Source organism: Haliotis rubra, unplaced genomic scaffold (genome assembly GCF_003918875.1).
Source record: "Haliotis rubra isolate DU_JTF1 unplaced genomic scaffold, ASM391887v1 Scf10, whole genome shotgun sequence".
Classification (NCBI taxonomy): domain Eukaryota; kingdom Metazoa; phylum Mollusca; class Gastropoda; order Lepetellida; family Haliotidae; genus Haliotis; species Haliotis rubra.
The window spans coordinates 1,282,307-1,301,052 of record NW_025764892.1 but is presented as its reverse complement, the minus strand read 5'-3'; the positions used below and the strand labels follow the sequence as shown (position 1 = coordinate 1,301,052).

Genomic DNA, 18,746 nt, shown 5'->3' with positions numbered 1-18,746 from the left:
CACATTTGTAATTCTCGATGTGTAACCTGGGACTATAGCCTATATTACCTTTTTAAATAACCTACCACAGTACAGACATTGTAAACGGATGTCATCTGGTATAAATACATCTTCCATCACATATTTGCCTTGACCAAACACTATAATCTACAGACTGTCTTGCTATCATGAATTGTGACTGCGGCGTATCTCAACATTCACTCACTCATGACATAACGCTTTCTGAACAATAAATGAGTTAGTGAGTGAGTGAGTTTAGTTTTACGCCGCTGTTAGCTATATTCCCGCAATATCAGGGCGGGGGACACTAGAATTGGGCTTCACACATTGTCCTCGGCGTGACGAACGAACGCTGCTTTCTGAACAAAACTTCAACTTATTGTATAGACATTGTAAACTGATGTGTCATCTGATATAACTGCATGGTACATATAGTTACCTTTCTGGGGGAAGCGTCACAGGAGATGGTGGAATGGTACGCCGCAGCCATTGTAGTTATGGACAAAGCGCACTTCAGCACACACAGGTCATTCTTTACTCAACTTCAGCATATTCGTTATATACCTGCGTTGAGTTTTAAGCCGCTTTTAGACATCTTCCTTCAATATCAGCAGGGCAAAGTCGGAAGACGCCCAACCGCTTAAACAATTGCCCTTAAATGGTTTTGAAATATATACTTTTGACATGAACATACCTATACATTATATTTCATAATGTTGGTTTATATATGTGGAATTGTTAAATCATTGATGTACTTGATCTAAGACATGTGAAACCAAAATGAACAATAATTAAATATTAGCAAAGACATTTCCTCTACAGATTTCTCGTTTATTGATTTACAGAACCCTGAGGAACCAAAGTCATGGGAGGGAATTCTGAACGCCACAGTCAAGCCTCCAGCGTGCCCCCAGACAGAATCAGAGTGGTCTTATGTTCACATGCACGTCCCTGGGTACACCGACAGCGACGAAGACTGCCTCTACATCAACATCTACGTTCCACAGGTGCGTGTGACTTCATATCTTAACATACCACGTGTCTCAGTTAAGACCTGTTTTTTGTAGGGTCTAAAATTTCGTTCTGCTTTGACTCGAAATCGGACTATTGGAAATAGCAATATTACGTGTTTTGTTTGTTTTTGTTTGTGGTCTGTAAATAATCGAGTCTGGACCAGACAATCTAGTGATCACCAGCATGAACATCAATCTACGCTATTGGGATACGATGACATGTGTCAACCAAGACAGCGAGTGGTTAGTTTCCTCTTACGACAAGCATGGGTTACTGAAGATCTTCACAGGTTCTTTTATTTTGAAGCCGAATGGTGTCACATAATGCAGCTAATAAAAACCGTACATCCCGGAAGTGAAACAAATATCGATTTTAAGGATAGGAGTGAAAAGGATACTAAGGAAGACATATGTCCGGTGTAATTCATTTGTGTGACATATAGATCTCTCTTTTGCCTTCCCTCGTAACTCAAGTGTAGGCGCCTGTGACACGACAAGCATATGAGATCTCATGGAACACTGCAGATATGTCAGCCGACGTATGTAGGTTTGTCACAAGATGGTGAAAGGTCAAGGACCACTGATCCATCAGATGGAGGCTAGTGGTTAAAGCGTTAGCTCGTCACGCCGAAGACCCGGGTTCGATTCAACACATGGATACAAAGTGTGAAGCCCATTTCTGGTGTACCCAGGTGTGATAATGATGGAATATTGCTAAAATCAGCTTAAAACCATACTCACTCACTCACCCCCATCAGATGGATAGTTTTTGTTTAGGGGCAATGACCCTGTGCCTTTCTTTCTGAAATATCTTACATCTTCTTAGCAGTGATTTTGTGGCTTTGTGTCTACAAACATGTGTCTAATGACATGTTGTTGAGACAGCCCTGTAAGTGCAGCTGCATGATTTGATCTTAAGAGTTCGACCCGATTCTGTGAAATTACGAAATAAATTACTTACTTTAGTCGCACGAGGTATCAAAATGATGTCCGATATAATTGCCTTTTTGAATGCCCAATTTTGAAACGTATGTTCCCATGTTGTTTAAGTGAAAAATTAACTTGCCTTCTCGTGTGTTTGTGATGCCCGTTACACAGGTTAAGCTCACCTATTCCCGAACACTATGTGATAGTGATTCATAAACTGATCCTTATGATATAGTCAGAAACGTACATTGTCATTAATCGTATGATTATCGAAAGTATTTTCTCTTTTATATACAACAGGAATACCATCATTATGGTGTTGTGAACTTCCCTATAGTCATTGTTTGTGAATGGTAGTAGGTGAGGTGAGGTGAAATTGGGTTTAACGTCGTGCTTGAGAATATTTCGCTCATATGACGACGTGCATTCGTGTGTATGTGTATGTGCGGCTGCTTGTACTAGCCCAGACTTAAGCTGGTTTTATAGTGCTAGCCCACTGAGATACCATGCCGCAGTGAAGCATGAATACCCCACTCAGGCACATTATACTGACTCCAAGCCGACCAGTCCTTGTTGTACCCATTAATGCCGAGCGCCAGGCAGGGGACCAACAAGTACCATAATTTAACGTCTTTTGGTGTGACGCGGTCGAGGATCGAACCCGCGACCTTCCGCTCTCCGGGCGGACGCTCTAACCACTACACCACGGAGGCCGTCTTGAATGGTAGTAAGTACAAATGAAGTATAATGAGAAACATCAACCATTTGACGAGAAGAACTTCATTATCCATCTATTGACTAATTTGTCACTGTTTGCAGTCTGAACATTGATTGATGGGCTCTGCAACAGGTTTTAAATGTTCAGCTCAAGTCATGTCAGTTGGACTCATAGCGAGGTTCATTTCCGGAACAGAAGTAAAAACTGTTGAATATTTACACACAAAACGTTTGCTTTTTAAAGTTAAGTTTTTTTTGTCATTTCCATGGAAACAAGGGAGACACTTTCCGGAATCTGTTTCAAAACCGTTCGATACCTCTTCCCGAAACATTGTGAGCGGCCTGGGGATATGCCATCTCCTAATGACTGCTGTTGATATAAATACCGGTAAGGAGATTTTACGTCAGGAAAACCTGGAAGCTCAATTTGTCTGACTGTCTCGTACACAGATTCTGCAATACGTCTTTCTTCGGGGAACAATCGTGATGTGCAATTTATACATCTTTCGTTGGAGAGTTGAGATATAGAGTATAGTAGTTAAAATTGTCACTGTGGTTTTTCATGTAAGTTAGTGAGTGAGTTGGTTTTACGCCGCTAATAAGCAATTTCACGGCGGGTGGACACCAGAAATCGGCTTCACACATTGTACCCGTGTGGGGAATCGAACCCGGGCCTTCGGCGAACGCTTAACCACTAGGCTACCCCTATGCCCCTGGTTTACATATAAAGAGGCTTTCTCCGTGGTGTAGTGGTTAGAGCGTCCGCCCGGAGAGCGGAAGGTCGCGGGTTCGATCCTCGACCGCGTCATACTAAAAGACGTTAAAATATAGTACTTGTTGGTCCCTGCCTGGCGCTCGGCTCGGTTACAACAAGGACTGGTCGGCTCGGAGTCAGTATAATGTGTCTGAGTGGGGTATTCATGCTTCACTCCGGCATGGTATCTCAGTGGACTAATACTATAAAACCAGCTTCAGTCTGGGCTAGTACAAGCAGCCGCACATACACATACACACGAATGCACGTCGTCATATGAGCGAAATATTGTTAAGTACGACGTAAAACCCATTTCACCCCACCTCACATATAAAGAAGCGTCACTGTAATTGTTACTAAATATTAAGTGCTATAAAATTGCGCAAACACAGCTTAGGGGGTCTAGGTACCCTTTAGCGAACACCTGGTGTCACCACTGCTTTTCATTGTTTTCTTCACAATATATACTATCCACAGTTACTTTGCCTCTTTGTTTCAGTGAATCTTTGGCGTCAGATAGTCGAAATTGGTTATTCTCTTGGGCTGACGTCTAATAATTATTTGGTTTTAAAAGGTTTCCTTATCAATAGCTGACGAAGTCTGGTAGTTATGGATAATTACTGTATACAGTTGTGTATAAGTTCGGGATTTCCCCCTAATTCTTCTCAATGGCGGTGTTAGACCCACTAAGCTGGCACAACCAAAACAAGGAAGCTCGGTGTATTTCTGATGCGTATTTAGGGACGGCTATTAGAGAAGTGGTTACGCGTTTGCTGGTCTCACCGAAAGAACAGGTTTGATTTCCAACATAGGTGCAATGCGTGAAGCACATTTTTCACTGCCTTAAGACTTTAACGGGAAAAGAAAAACATCAAACAAGCCATTTGAACCTTTATTTGAGCAAAGAACATAAAATCTGAAATTGAAATCCTCAATTTTATTTCGATTTGGATTCTAACGCCTATGATGACCCTAATTTCAGTCCAGTTGAAACAAGTGAACTCAAGACCTTCAAAGAAAATGAAGTGTTAGTTAAGCGCTTCTAAAAGCATCGCCGTGTGATTAAAATTATGACAGAGGTCACCTTTGTCTTTGAGCTTGTGTTACACAATGTCCTTGTATTGAGATATGTTTTTCTCTTGTCAAACAAGCCGTAATGCTACCATAGAGCTAGAATTATCTGCATAAATCCACGGAACGCCAATCTGAACTGAGGTTTATTGACATTAGCATGCTTCCACGGAACGAGGTCGTGGTAGACTCTTTGATTCAGTTTACTGGGGTTAAGAGCGTGAAATTATATCAACACTTCCTCTATGCACACGGCTAACTAACACATTACAGATCAGTAAAACAGCACTGGTTCCAAGGTTACAATCATACCTTCGGAAAAACCAATGAACATCTCACTAAAACTCTTCGACAATAACTGCAAAGCTGAAACGAACTTGAAGCAAAGGCGATCAATTACGCAAGACTTTTATCATTGACGTGAAGATAGCTTTCACGCGGTTTACGTAACTATCGACCCATCTTGGTAAATGAGACTATCAAAGGCGAACTATCTCTTAATTAAAGAAACTCGAAAGCCAGAAATAACTTTGTAACTACCTGTCACTTGAAAATGGAATTTGTATTCCTCAGCGTCCGATTTCCTCGGCCTGCCAAGACCAGACTCTGATGCTAGAGAGGGTGTTCAATGCTTCGGGCAAGTTTGAATGTTTCAACTGGGTCGAAGCCAGTCTTTCCTAATGAAATGACAGACTCAGCTGATGGTTCCAATATTGCTTTTTCTAAGCTTGGTTTCAAATTAAAGAAATATTTATCTATGGAAATGATTTTGGGTAGCGTGAAATGAAACTAGCAAAAACATTTCCGTAGGTTAAGTCCCGATGGTTAATTGCTATTATGTCTACATGTGCCTGAAGGTCTTCCATTCTGGAAACAATTGCCGAGGACACATGCAGACCGGAATTGACCCAATGTGTGGTCTATTTCAGTCAAGAGTTTTAGCTCCGGGTTGATAACGTCATCTCATACACACCCACACTATTACTCATCCGATGGATTGATACAGAGGTGGTCCAACTGAAATATTTCGGTTATTCCATCATTTCGGTAAAGTATTGTGAATATGACAGCTTTCTTTAATACAATAGTTTAATAATACCAAAACTGACAGTGCTTAAATTGACGCGCTTTCTGTGTCACAATCACTGAACTAAACTCTGTCAAAAAAGAAACGCAACCCCTGTCCTCAGATATGAAAAATTCGTTTGAATGAAGTTATTGCTTCCAAACTAAATTTTATTCGAATGTATTGAAATGATACACGTAATTAATGAAGATTACCATCCAAACAACTGCATTTGTACGCATAAGTGTATTTTATTGCTTATTCCGTCACAACGCATGAAATGACCCTCATGGTGACTTCGCACAAAAAAAACACATGCAAATCATGAAAATGGCAGTTAATGTAGGGGTGTATAAAAGCCCATGTGCTTCCGTATTATATTCATTCATTTGTCGCCGAAAAGCTGTGTTAAAAATGCCACGATTGAGTGCTGCCGACCAAAATATCGCCATTGGTCGTGTTCAAGCCGGAGAAAGTTTTGGAACTGTTGCACGGCACCTAAATGTTCACAAAACAACGATATCCCGACTTTGGAGCCGCTACAACAACTTCAATTTGACCAACGATCGCCCGAGAAGTGGAAGGCCAAGAATCACGACCCCCCTTCAAGATCGGTACATCCGGGTCCATCACCTGCGTAATCGGCATGCCCTACCAACCGTGACTGCCACACAAATACCAGGTTTGAGGAGAGTGTCAGCTCAAACGATTAGGAACCGTCTGAAAGAAGCGGGTTTACGTGCCTGTAGACCAGTTGTTGGACCTGTACTACGCCCCTACATCGACGCCGACGACTCAGGTGGTGCAACAACGTAAGGATACGGACTTTACAAAACTGGAGGCGAATCTGGTTTTCTGATGAATCACGTTTTCTTTGCAACGTCACGACGGAAGACAGCGTCTGTATAGGAGACGTCATAAACGTTTTGCGCCCATCTGCGTCCGACAGGTGGACAGATTTGGCGGAGAAAGCGTCATGGTTTGGGAACCATCTCATACAACCAGAAATCAGACTTGGTGATCGTTCCAGGGAACCTGACAGCCCAACGTTACATCAACCACGTGTTAGAGCTTCACCTTCTCCCGATTATTGACCAACAGACACAGATTTTTCAACGGGACAACGCCCGGCCTCATACTGCACGTGCAACAATGAACTTTCTGCAGAATTCCAACGTCAATGTCTTGCCATGACCCTCTAAATCACCAGACCTCAACCCTATTGAACACCTGTGGGATACTCTGGATCGACGCGTACGTCAACGTCAGCCGCCGCCACAGACGCTGCAACAGCTCGCCGTTGCACTGCAGGATGAGTGGAGAGCCATTCCCCAGGAAAGAATCCGGCGTCTTATCCGTTCTTGTCCAAGGAGATGCCGTGCAGTGATTGCAGCGCGTGGTGCTCATACGAGATACTGAGAAAGACGCCCCCCTGGTGACAAACTGGTGTCTGTGAGATGACTTTTGAACTGACAATTTTAAACATGCCCATCTAGGTTATTATTCTGCCAAATTTCAGACTTCTGTCTTAAATAATAAAAATGCCGTGTCGTCCTAAAACTTCAGATCAAAATCTCTAAAATACAGGGGTTGCGTTTCTTTTTTGACAGAGTTTATTTGTTTATTATATGGCTCTATATCTTCGTCATATCACTCGTGGCGATCCGGGTTGGAATTGGTCTTCAGCAACCCACGCTTGTCGTAAGAAGCGACTGACGGGATCAGTTGGTCAGGCTCGCTGACTTGGTTGATGCATGTGATCGTATCCCAAATGCTTAGATAGATGCTGATGATGTTAATTACAGGTTTGTCTGATGGTTGTACAGACCGCCATAATATAGATAGAAAACTGCGACGTTAAATAACAAAGAAAACGTCTTCATTGCTTTGTATGTAGTAATTATGCCATATCACCATTTTTAGTTTTTGTGACGTAGGTGAGCTAGATAGGAACTCAGTTTAATAATGAAGGGTCACGGATAATCAGTCCAAACACAAGTTCTGAAGCACTGCCAGGAGGTGCTTTCAGAACCTGTGTTTGGATGCATCGTAACACAATCATTTCAATGATTGTCAGAGAGCATAAAGATAGCTGCTACTGAGGATTGCAGTAACGGGATGAATTTATGCCTTCTTAGCATTAAAGAAGTCGTTTGACAATTTTGTCTGATGCATAGGCATGCTTGAAACTGTCAACACAACGTCAAGCTTCCATACATGTTTGATGTCAGCCAAAGTGGGATCAGCAATGCATGGCACTGATACCAGACGTTCGGCTACCAAACGACATGCTGGTGGTCGACAGCGTTCATCCACATTAAGACAAATTTCTCCTGATTGCATTGGCATGTCATCACTTTGTGACCTGTTTAACGCAAGTGGAGTTAACGTTTTTTCAGACAGTGAGTATTTTTTAATCCGTGAGGCTGGTCTTCTGCCTCGGAGTGCATGCATTACCAGGCATCACAGGGGGGAACTTTTGGATTTGGATTGAAGATCACGTCGACTGTACGGACCAAGACTGGGCGCCAGTACTTCCTCAGTGATGAATCGCGATACAACCTATGTATCTAGACACCTCGGGTCGTCATGCTCAAGATTTCAGGATTCCAACCTGAGACCATTTGCTGGTGCAATCGGACGTCACTCCAACCTCTTGGACGATAACGCATGACGTTATTGTTCAAGGTTCAGACATGCCTATTTAGAAAACGAGACCATTGTAAACACCAATTTGCCAGCCCGGTCGCCATAACTCATCCCAATATTGTTAATTTTGAGTAGAATATGTCATTCTGTGATACATTCGCTACCATCTTCGTGTAATATTCTTTTAATGCTCAGACATATTTAGAGAAAAAAGTAGCATCGGAATTCACTGTACTGAAAATTTGAGTTAATCCTTTTTGTATGTCGGACAACTCTTTATGGCGGAGTAAGAGGCGACTAACGGGATCGGGTGGTCAGGCTCACTGACTTGGTTGACACATGTCATCGTATCCCAGTTGCGTAGATCGATGTTCATGATGTTGATCACTTGATTGTCTTGTCCAGACTCGATTATTTACAGACCGCCGCCATATAGCTGTAATATTGCTGAGTGCGACGTTAAACTAAACTCACTCACTTTATGACGGATCGTTTGCTTCTTCTGATCAATAATCGGCACATCTGTCTGATGTCTTTGGCGCTATCTAGAACAACAAGGACTTACACAAAATAATTGGAACAGATATTTGATTCCGATGAGATATCTTTGATCTGCGGCTATATATGTATCCCATTTGTTGGTCTAGTGGTCCTTTAGATGGTAACCTTTATCGGCGGTCTGTGTTTAGAAACGTGGCCTTAGATCATACAACGACAAATGCTGTCGGTCGACTGTACCAGAAATATGTCTGTCAATGTTCTGTGGATAGAGATATCATTGAAAAGTGCGAGATCAGAATACAGCTCAATCTCGTTATGTCGAACTTGTCTCATTTGATAACATTCTTTGGTGTTGAGGATGGCGTCGACAATGTGTTTTTTATATCTGTAATAGTCCGATAAGTCAAAAGTATTTTCGGGCGGCAGCGATGTTCAGATACAATACGTTTATATGTTACATGAATGGAAACCGATAATTAAAAACAAGAACAAAAATATATAAAAAATGGAAAAACATGGCCTTTTTTTAAACCATATTGGGCGTAAACAAAAGTCTGATCGGTTGAAATGTCTTCATGACTACAGCAGTAGCCTGACTGTATTCTCTTTTAACGCGATTATCATGTAGCAGCGAACAGTGTTTGTCTTTATTCTTGGTTGTTTTGCTTTGAATGTTTTGTCAACATGTCTTATGGTGGTAAAGTTTCTCAAGACCCGTGAACATCCGGGTTAAAATTGATCTTCAGTAACCCATGCTTGTCGTTAGAGGCGACTAACGGGGTCGGGTGTTCAGGCTCGTTGACTTGGTTGACACATGCCATCGTATAAAAATAGCGTAGATCGATGCTCATGCTGTTGATCACTGGATTGTCTGGTCCAGACTAGATTATTTACAGACCTCTGCCGTATAGCTAGAATATTGCACGTTTTAAACAACAAACCAACCAACCAAAGAAAGCTTTTGCATGCAGGCTTTAATAACAAACTACAAACAAAATTTGTCTCTGGTATTTATCAAAATAATTGCGTCAGATTATAACGGAAAGCTTACGTCTGTGTAACAGAGAAACGTATGTGTTCCATGTGTGTGTGTAGCAAAAACCTTAGAGGTCTCCGCCACGAAGCCGTCTAGCCTGAGCAATTAGCGTTATCTTAATTGTTCAGGCTTACCTACTTCTATCCTTGTATGTACATGATGCTATCTTTCGACTTAATCTTCAAGACAGGTGGCGCTGACAGCAAGATGGCGGTCCTTGTGCACATTCATGGTGGTTCAAACGAAGTCGGCATGGGAACGATGTTCGATGGCGACGTTTTGGCAGCTCTTGGAGAAATTATTGTTATTAATTTTAATTACAGACTCGGGCCATTCGGTGAGTTGACTGCATTAATCTTTAATCATGAAGCTATTCTAAGTTAGTAAAAATTGTTTTCAGAAGTGCATATCACGCTTCAAGTATCTGTTTCTTGAAATAATGTCTATTTTGCCTCGAAAACCTGTACAATTTGTATGTCACACCAAAGGAAAACACAGTAGACCCTGTTGGGTTAGATGTTTGAATGAATTCACCCTTGGGATCAAATATATAGAAACAACATTTATTGTTGACACGTCAGATTGCACATATGATTATAACAGTCATGTGGAGATACCGGAATAGGTCTTTGGTACCTCTTGCTGGAAATAACAGTGTAGAATGAGGACTGGGTGGTTTGATTGCACGTCAACGTAGCCTGATTGCGTGACACGTACCTCATGCTATCGGTCACTAGTATGACTAGCATGTTCTCAGCACTTCACAAACTACCAAGTGTGTGGTAATATTGCCGACTCTGGCGTTAAACAGCTTTCACCTACTAGCCTTTGTCTTAATTCATATAATTCAGTGACGATCTGACTTCACTGGACTGACTGACTGACTGAGTTTAGTTTTACGCCGCTTTTAGCAATGTTTCGGCAATATCATGGCGGGGGACACTAGAAATGGGCTTAACACATTGTGCCCATGTGGGGAATCGAACCCGGGCCTTCGGCGTGACGAGCCAACGCTTTAACCACTAGGCTACCCCACCGCCCCGACTTCACTGGAACCTTGAGTCCGATTACTTTATTCATTTAATTTTGAGATTGATGCTCATGCTGTTGATCACTGGATTGTCTCGTCCAGACTCGATTATTTACAGACCGCCGCCATATAGCTGGAATATTGCTGAGTGCGTCGCTAACCAACCAACCAACCAACCAACCAACCAGCCAACCCTTCATATAAACTGTTAACAAGTATCAGGGATACTGGCATACATTGTCAGATATTTACATTAGTATGTTCGGACATCACATACATGTCACTCTCTTAACCCGTCTCATTCCAGACAAGAATTCGAGAAACGTTATCAATACGATTTACGTCTCGTCATTTAAGTAAAGTCACAAAATTAGGCTCTGTATTCAATCGTCAGACCAAAAAGAAACCATTTGAGTGAGTGAGGGTAACGCCGCTTCATATAGTATTGTATTGATATCGTCATGTGTTGTCTTGATGTAGGAGGAAATCTCGAAGTGATGACGTTCTCGGACGTTAACCACTTTGGAGGATGGGGGTTCCGAACCTAGAAACAGGGGCTTCCGAACTAGGTAGAAACAATATGAATCTGACTTAACCCCTAACGATATAAATATTTGTTCGCGAAACGTTTTAGCACCTTATGTGCTACCAGAAGCAGTCATCGCGACTGGGAATCAGTACACAGTGTGCTCTGTAGATGTTTTGCAACTGCCCATGATGGCACGATATAACGTGTCAATCCAGACGATTTGTGTTTAAAATTTCTGTGTCCAATTTGTGTGGATGTACCTCTCCTTGTTGCAGGGTTCCTGAGTGGCGAGCGACCAGAGTTTCCGGGGAACTATGGGCTAATGGATCAGACTGCAGCGCTCAAATGGGTATCCAAAAATATTCATTTTTTTGGAGGTGACCCAACCAAGGTCACCGTGGAAGGTCACAGTGCGGGAGGAGGAAATGTCGGTTTTCATGTCGTGTCACCTCACTCAAAAGGTAAGTCGCTCTGAGGTAGGAAAGTCATGAGTATTATGGATAAAACAAACGAATGATATATACTCACTTCCAATATTGAAGGGTCAAGTTTTCTTAAGGCTGCTAACAGACACGTTGTATTAATAAACAACCCCTTTCAACTTAAAAAAAACATCTTTAATGTATGGAAAACCTGTTTAAAGCAATATTCCTCACATTGAATGAAGGATTTACGATTTTACAGAGCATTAAAGAGAGGCATCCTTATAAATCAGAATAGCAAATCATAGAGTCTTAAGATGATCAGTGTCTTCTGTACCCACCCCTTTGGTCAATGACACTGTTACACCGTGACCTCATGCTTCGTATCACGTTCATGAAAAAGGCTTGTGGAATCTGCTGCCATTCATTGATTAAGAGTCGTTGGAGCTCCTGGACAGTCCGTGGTTAATGATGTCGCCTGTACACTCTCCTACCCAACTCGTCCCATGCATGTTCTATTGGATTGAGGTCAGGAGAACATGCTGGCCAGTCCATGTGGTCAACACCTTGCTGTTGCAGATAAGCAGTGACTATTCTTTCCCGGTGTGGTCTTGCATTATCATCCAGCAAAACACGGCCGTAAAACCCATGCATAGCCTGGAGGTATGGTACTGCGATGACACTCAAAATTTCATCACGATATCGCTGACCATTGAGATTACCATTGATGACGTAAAGGTCAGTGCGTCCAGTTGCTGAAAGCCCTGCCCAAACCATTACGGAGGCTCCACCAAATCGGTTGTGGGTAGCAACAGTTGCATCTGTGATACGTTCACCTCGACGACGGAAAACCCTGCGACGACCACCATTCAAGGACAGATTAAACCTACTTTCATCTGTAAAAAAACACGGCTGACCACTGGCGTTGATTCCACCGAGAATGACGCCTAGTCCATGCCATACGGGCCTGTCGCTGACGTAGTGTCAATGGTGGGCGAACAGCAGGTCGATGTGAATGAAACCCCGCAGCATGCAAGAGGCGACGAACAGTAATCCCACTGATCCGGACGTTGTTGACATTCAAGTGTTCAGCTTGGAGATCCACTGTTGTCAAGAATCCGTTATGTAGGGCGACACCAAGTGTCTATCCTGCCTCGCTGTAGTCACCCTTGGTCTGCCAGGTCTTCGTGCATATTCAACTGTACCTGTGGCCTGGAACCTCTGCCACAGTCTCCCTATCACGCTTTGACTCACGTTGAAGTGATTAGCAGTTGCCCGCTGTGTCCATCCGGCTTGCATCAGCCCAACTGCCTGACCTCTTTCTGCTAACGTCAAAACATTTCAAACTCTTTTGTCTGTGTGTTTGGTGAACAATTGTTTGCATGAATAAAAAAGAAATTTATCGTTATCTTCAGAAATGACGACATTTTAACATATATTCCTAAATATTGCTATATAGAACCTTAACCCTTCAATAATGGAAACTAGTATATTTGCAACCCATTACCCGTGATTCCGAAACAATGAAGTTTGAGTCATTGAAAATCTACAGGGCATATTTTCTCAATCTCATCACTCCACATGCCAAATATCAATGTTTCTGACACCTGCTGGACATGGGTTTCGTGACTGGGACGCTCATTTTCCTGAAAACACGCATTCATGAATGAAATTTAATTGCAAGTGCTGTTTGCTCGTGGCAATCAAGAAATGGCTTTACTAGCTGGTGACAGGCAAAATATGTCTTCCCTAGCTATTAACAAACAATAAATGTCACTACTACCAATTAAAAAGCAAGGAATGCCTCCACTAACTATTAGCAAGCAAGAAATGATTTAACATTCAAGAAATGTCCCCACCAGCTGTTATCAAGCAGGAAATGTCTTCACTGGCTATCAGCATGCACAAAATGTCTTCACTAGCTATTAACAAGCAAGAAATGTCTTCACTAGCTATTAACAAGCAAGAAATGTCTTCACTAGCTATTAACAAGCAAGAAATGTCTTCACTAGCTATTAACAAGCAAGAAATGTCTTCACTAGCTATTAACAAGCAAGAAATGTCTTCACCGGCTATTAGCAAGCAAGAAATGTCTTCCCCAGCTATTAGCAAACAAGAAATGTCTTCCCCAGCTATTAACAAGCAAGAAATGTCTTCACTAGCTATTAACAAGCAAGAAATGTCTTCACTAGCTATTAACAAGCAAGAAATGTCTTCACTAGCTATTAACAAGCAATAAATATCTTCACTAGCTTTTAACAAGCAAGAAATGTCTTCACTAGCTATTAACAAGCAAGAAATGTCTTCACTAGCTATTAGCAAGCAAGAAATGTCTCCCCCGGCTATTAGCAAACAAGAAATGTCTTCCCCAGCTATTAGCAAGCAAGAAATGTCTTCCCCAGATATTAACAAGCAAGAAATGTCTTCCCCAGCTATTAGCAAACAAGAAATGTCTTCCCCGGCTATTAGCAAGCAAGAAATGTCTTCCCCAGCTATTAGCAAACAAGAAATGTCTTCCCCAGCTATTAGCAAGCAAGAAATGTCTTCACTAGCTATTATCAAGCAGGAAATGTCTTCCCCAGCTATTAACAAGAAAGAAATGTCTTCCCCAGCTATTAGCAAACAAGAAATGTATTCACTAGCTATTAACAAGCAAGAAATGTCTTCACTAGCTATTAACAAGCAAGAAATGTCTTCACTAGCTATTAACAAGCAAGAAATGTCTTCACTAGCTATTAACAAGCAAGAAATGTCTTCCCTAGCTATTAGCAAGGAAGAAATGTCTTCACTAGTTATTAGCAAGCAAGAAATGTCTTCCCCGGCTATTAGCAAACAAGAAATGTCTTCACTAGCTATTAGCAAGCAAGAAATGTCTTCCCCAGCTATTAACAAGCAAGAAATGTCGTCCCCAGCTATTAGCAAGCAAGAAATGTCTTCCCCGGCTATTAGCAAGCAAGAAATGTCTTCACCACCTATTAGCAAGCAAGAAAGGTCTTCCCAAGCTATTAGCAAACAAGAAATGTCTTCCCCAGCTATTAGCAAACAAGAAATGTCTTCACTAGCTATTATCAAGCAGGGAATGTCTTCCCCAGCTATTAACAAGCAAGAAATGTCTTCCCCAGCTATTAACAAGAAAGAAATGTCTTCCCCAGCTATTATCAAGCAAGAAATGTCTTCACTAGCTATTATCAAGCAGGAAATGTCTTCCCCGGCTATTAACAAGCAAGAAATGTCTTCCCCAGCTATTAGCAAACAAGAAATGTCTTCCCCAGCTATTAGCAAACAAGAAATGACTTCCCCAGCTATTAACAAGGAAGAAATGTCTTCACTAGCTATTAACAAGCAAGAAATGTCTTCCCCGGCTATTAGCAAACAAGAAATGTCTTCCCCGGCTATTAGCAAGCAAGAAATGTCTTCCCCGGCTATTAGCAAGCAAGAAATGTCTTCCCCAGCTATTAGCAAACAAGAAATGTCTTCCCCAGCTATTAGCAAACAAGAAATGTCTTCCCCAGCTATTAGCAAGCACGAAATGTCTTCACTAGCTATTAGCAAGCATGAAATGTCTTCACTAGCTATTATCAGGCAGGAAATGTCTCCACTAGCTATTAACATGTAAGTCTTGTATTTACTAGCTATTAGCAACCAAGAAATGTCTCCACCAGCTGTTAGCAAGATTCTGTATCGAAACGTCGCACTCAAGAAATAAAAATAGTTGTTATAACATAAAGTTTGGTTTATATTGTACTTCTAAAATGCCACTCAAAGAATTTATCCGTTGTGTTTGTTTTTTTGAAAACTATTGTACCTGAAATGGCATAGATGATAGGTCCCATGTGGACAGCAGACATAGTGAAAAAATCCGCTCGCCATTTAATAATTCGTGTGTTATTTGCAAGTGGGTAATTTTGCATCTGGCTGTATCAAAAACGTCAGTCTCCATATCCAGCTTCTGAAAGTTCATAGAGCTTATTATTATATGCAGGTAATTTTTGTCCCGTGATGAATCTGAAAATCGTGAGAGGGGCAATGTTCCTGCTCAACAGCGAACACACTCCAGCAATCTTCTGTATGTAAATACTTGGAAGTGGATTCACAGTATGCCATATTTACTCTAAGGGTATTTGACTGGTCAAGAAATTCCAATCCAGCGCTAGTCCTATATGAATTCTGGGATAGGTTTTTATTCATAAATACCACCAATTGACTTAATAGTTTATTCTCTCTATAGGACTGTTCCGGTACGCCATCCTACAGAGTGGGTCACCGACGGCTTACTGGGCCCTCCTCCGGCCTCCTGCTAATGCCATCTTCAGAACAATTCGCTTTGCCGAGAAACTTGGCTGTTATGCCGAGCAGGATATGCAGAAACTGAAGCAGTGTCTGAAGACCAAAGACTGGAAGGACATCATAAAGGAGGAATATGATGTAAGTGATAAAAGGTTTGAGTGATTGAGTGTGTGAGTCAGTTTAGCTTTACGCGCTTTTAGCAATATTCCAGCAATATCACGGCGGGGACACCAGAAATGGGTTTCACACATTGTACCCATGTGGGGAATCGAACCCGGGACTTCGGCGTGACGAGCGAACACTTAACCACGAGGCTACCCCACCGCCCCAACAAAGGTTTGACATATTGGTATAAAGTTCCAAACTGAATTAGCTGTGGTGCAATTTCGAGTGGTGTGTACTGTGTATGTTTGTTGTGTAACGCCTCACTCAGCAATATTTCAGATGGGGGATGGGTGGTAGGGGTAGGGGGAAAGAAATGAGATTGATATTTACACCACCCAAAACAAAAAAACCAAAACAAACCCTCCAAAAACAACAACAATAAACAAACAAACAAACAAACAACAACAAGAAACAAAAAAATAAAAAAATTTACAAAATAAACAACAAAACATTAAAACAAAAAAACAAAGCAAGCAAACCCCCCAAAAAACAAAAACAACAACAGAAAAATATAAAACGCGGCCCTTGTTTCCGGGGTTCAGTGACGAGCTCTCTGCCAGTCCCATCGCCTGAACCGTTCTTACAGGAATCTCCAGTGATTGTGTGCTTCGCTTTTTGATCCCACAATGTATCGGTTTTGTACTTTCAGGACGATTATAACAGTGCAAAGATCGGGATTGATCCAGGTTATAACATCCTGGACCTTACTGAATCTTTCAGAAAGAGTTATGGGAGACATTTGGGGGGTAAATTTAAAGTGACAAATATGATGACCCCCGCAATTCCTTATTTTCACTTATACGATACACTGTATGTTCTCATGTTTGTTAAGACAAAATACTTGCCTTGCCTTTGCGCGATTTTGTGACCGATATGATGACCTTTTCGCGAACACTTGGTTATCATCTCTGTAAATAGTCAGTATAACACATCATAAACCATCTGTTCTGGAGAACAATAATCGTACTTTTTTCGTGGAAACACTCCGCAGAATCGTGGTTATTTAAATGCACCCAAAGATAACAAGTGCATTATTTAGAAGGACGCGTCTTGCATGCCACTGATCCATATCGGAAGTAGACAGTCCATTCTGACGGTGCCATTATTCTGTGACGTGTAGCACCGTTGTATGTCTCCTCGATTTAGGCGAGCCATGTCTGTGTCTAATGAGATATAGCAACTCTAGGCTCACCCCAGACATCTCAATACATAAAGCATACATGACAGATGTGACCATGCGAATGTCAAAGTTGGTCTTCGACTAACTAAGAGCACTTAGAAAAAGATGTTTTATCGGGGCAAGTTGACCAAAGAAGTCGCTTTAAGAGCTGTGACTACACCATGACATCACTATATAACCTTGAACAAGAGCAAACTTTTAGACTCTTCCGAAAAGTATTAAGAAGTACATAAATATGTCCCCGGTCACATGCACGAATGAACGTTGATCAGTTAAGGGGGCGGTTGGGTAGCCTAGTGGTTAAAGCGTTCGCTCGTCACGCCGAAGGCCCGGGTTCGATTCCCAACATAGATACAATGTGTGAAGCCCATTTCTAGTGTCTCCCGCCTTGATATTGCTGGAATATTGCTAAAAGCTGCGTAAAACTCAACTCACTCACTGATCAGTTAAGAGTTGAACAGTTTGTTCAGAACGTTAAATCTACCTTCGTGGTTGATCGCAATAGCATTATTATGACAAGGTCGTTAATATGGCACGAGTAAGGACCCATGATAGTTTTACGTTGCCTTGTACTGTATTCCTGGTTGGTTGGTTTGTTGCTGAACGCCGCACTCAGCAATGTTCCAGCTATATGGCAGCGGTCTGTAAATAATCGAGTCTTGACCAGACAATCAAGTGATCATCGATCTACGCAATGGGAATACGATGCCTGACCACCCGATCCCATGTGGGTTGTATTTTGTTTCAACACCTGTAATTATAGTAAAGGATTAAACAGGTCCACTATGTGGGTTGTATTTTGTTTCAACATCTGTAATTATAGTAAAGGATTAAACTGGTCCACTATGTGGGTTGTATTTTGTTTCAACATCTGTAATTATAGTAAAGGATTAAACTGGTCCACTATGTGGGTTGTATTTTGTTTCAACACCTGTAATTATAGTAAAGGATTAAACAGGTCCACTATGTGGGTTGTATTTTGTTTCAACACCTGTAATTATAGTAAAGGATTAAACAGGTCCACTATGTGGGTTGTATTTTGTTTCCACATATGTAATTATAGTAAAGGATTAAACAGGTCCACTATGTGTATTGTATTTTGTTTCAACACCTGTAATTATAGTAAAGGATTAAACAGGTCCACTATGTGGGTTGTATTTTGTTTCAACATCTGTAATTATAGTAAAGGATTAAACTGGTCCACTATGTGGGTTGTATTTTGTTTCAACACCTGTAATTATAGTAAAGGATTAAACAGGTCCACTATGTGGGTTGTATTTTGTTTCAACACCTGTAATTATAGTAAAGGATTAAACAGGTCCACTATGTGGGTTGTATTTTGTTTCCACATATGTAATTATAGTAAAGGATTAAACAGGTCCACTATGTGGGTTGTATT

General features: G+C 41.5%; 1 protein-coding gene across 1 annotated transcript in view; it reads left to right on the top strand.

The window, feature by feature from the left end:
- LOC124252981 (acetylcholinesterase-like) overlaps positions 1–18,746 on the top strand; it is a 58,479-nt gene that overhangs the window by 27,579 nt on the left and 12,154 nt on the right. Inside the window, exons 2-5 of the mRNA XM_046686729.1 lie at positions 846–1,007; positions 9,921–10,071; positions 11,569–11,754; positions 15,944–16,140. Of these exons, the coding sequence (XP_046542685.1) occupies positions 846–1,007; positions 9,921–10,071; positions 11,569–11,754; positions 15,944–16,140 (696 nt within the window). The remainder of the gene's footprint in view (positions 1–845; positions 1,008–9,920; positions 10,072–11,568; positions 11,755–15,943; positions 16,141–18,746) is intronic.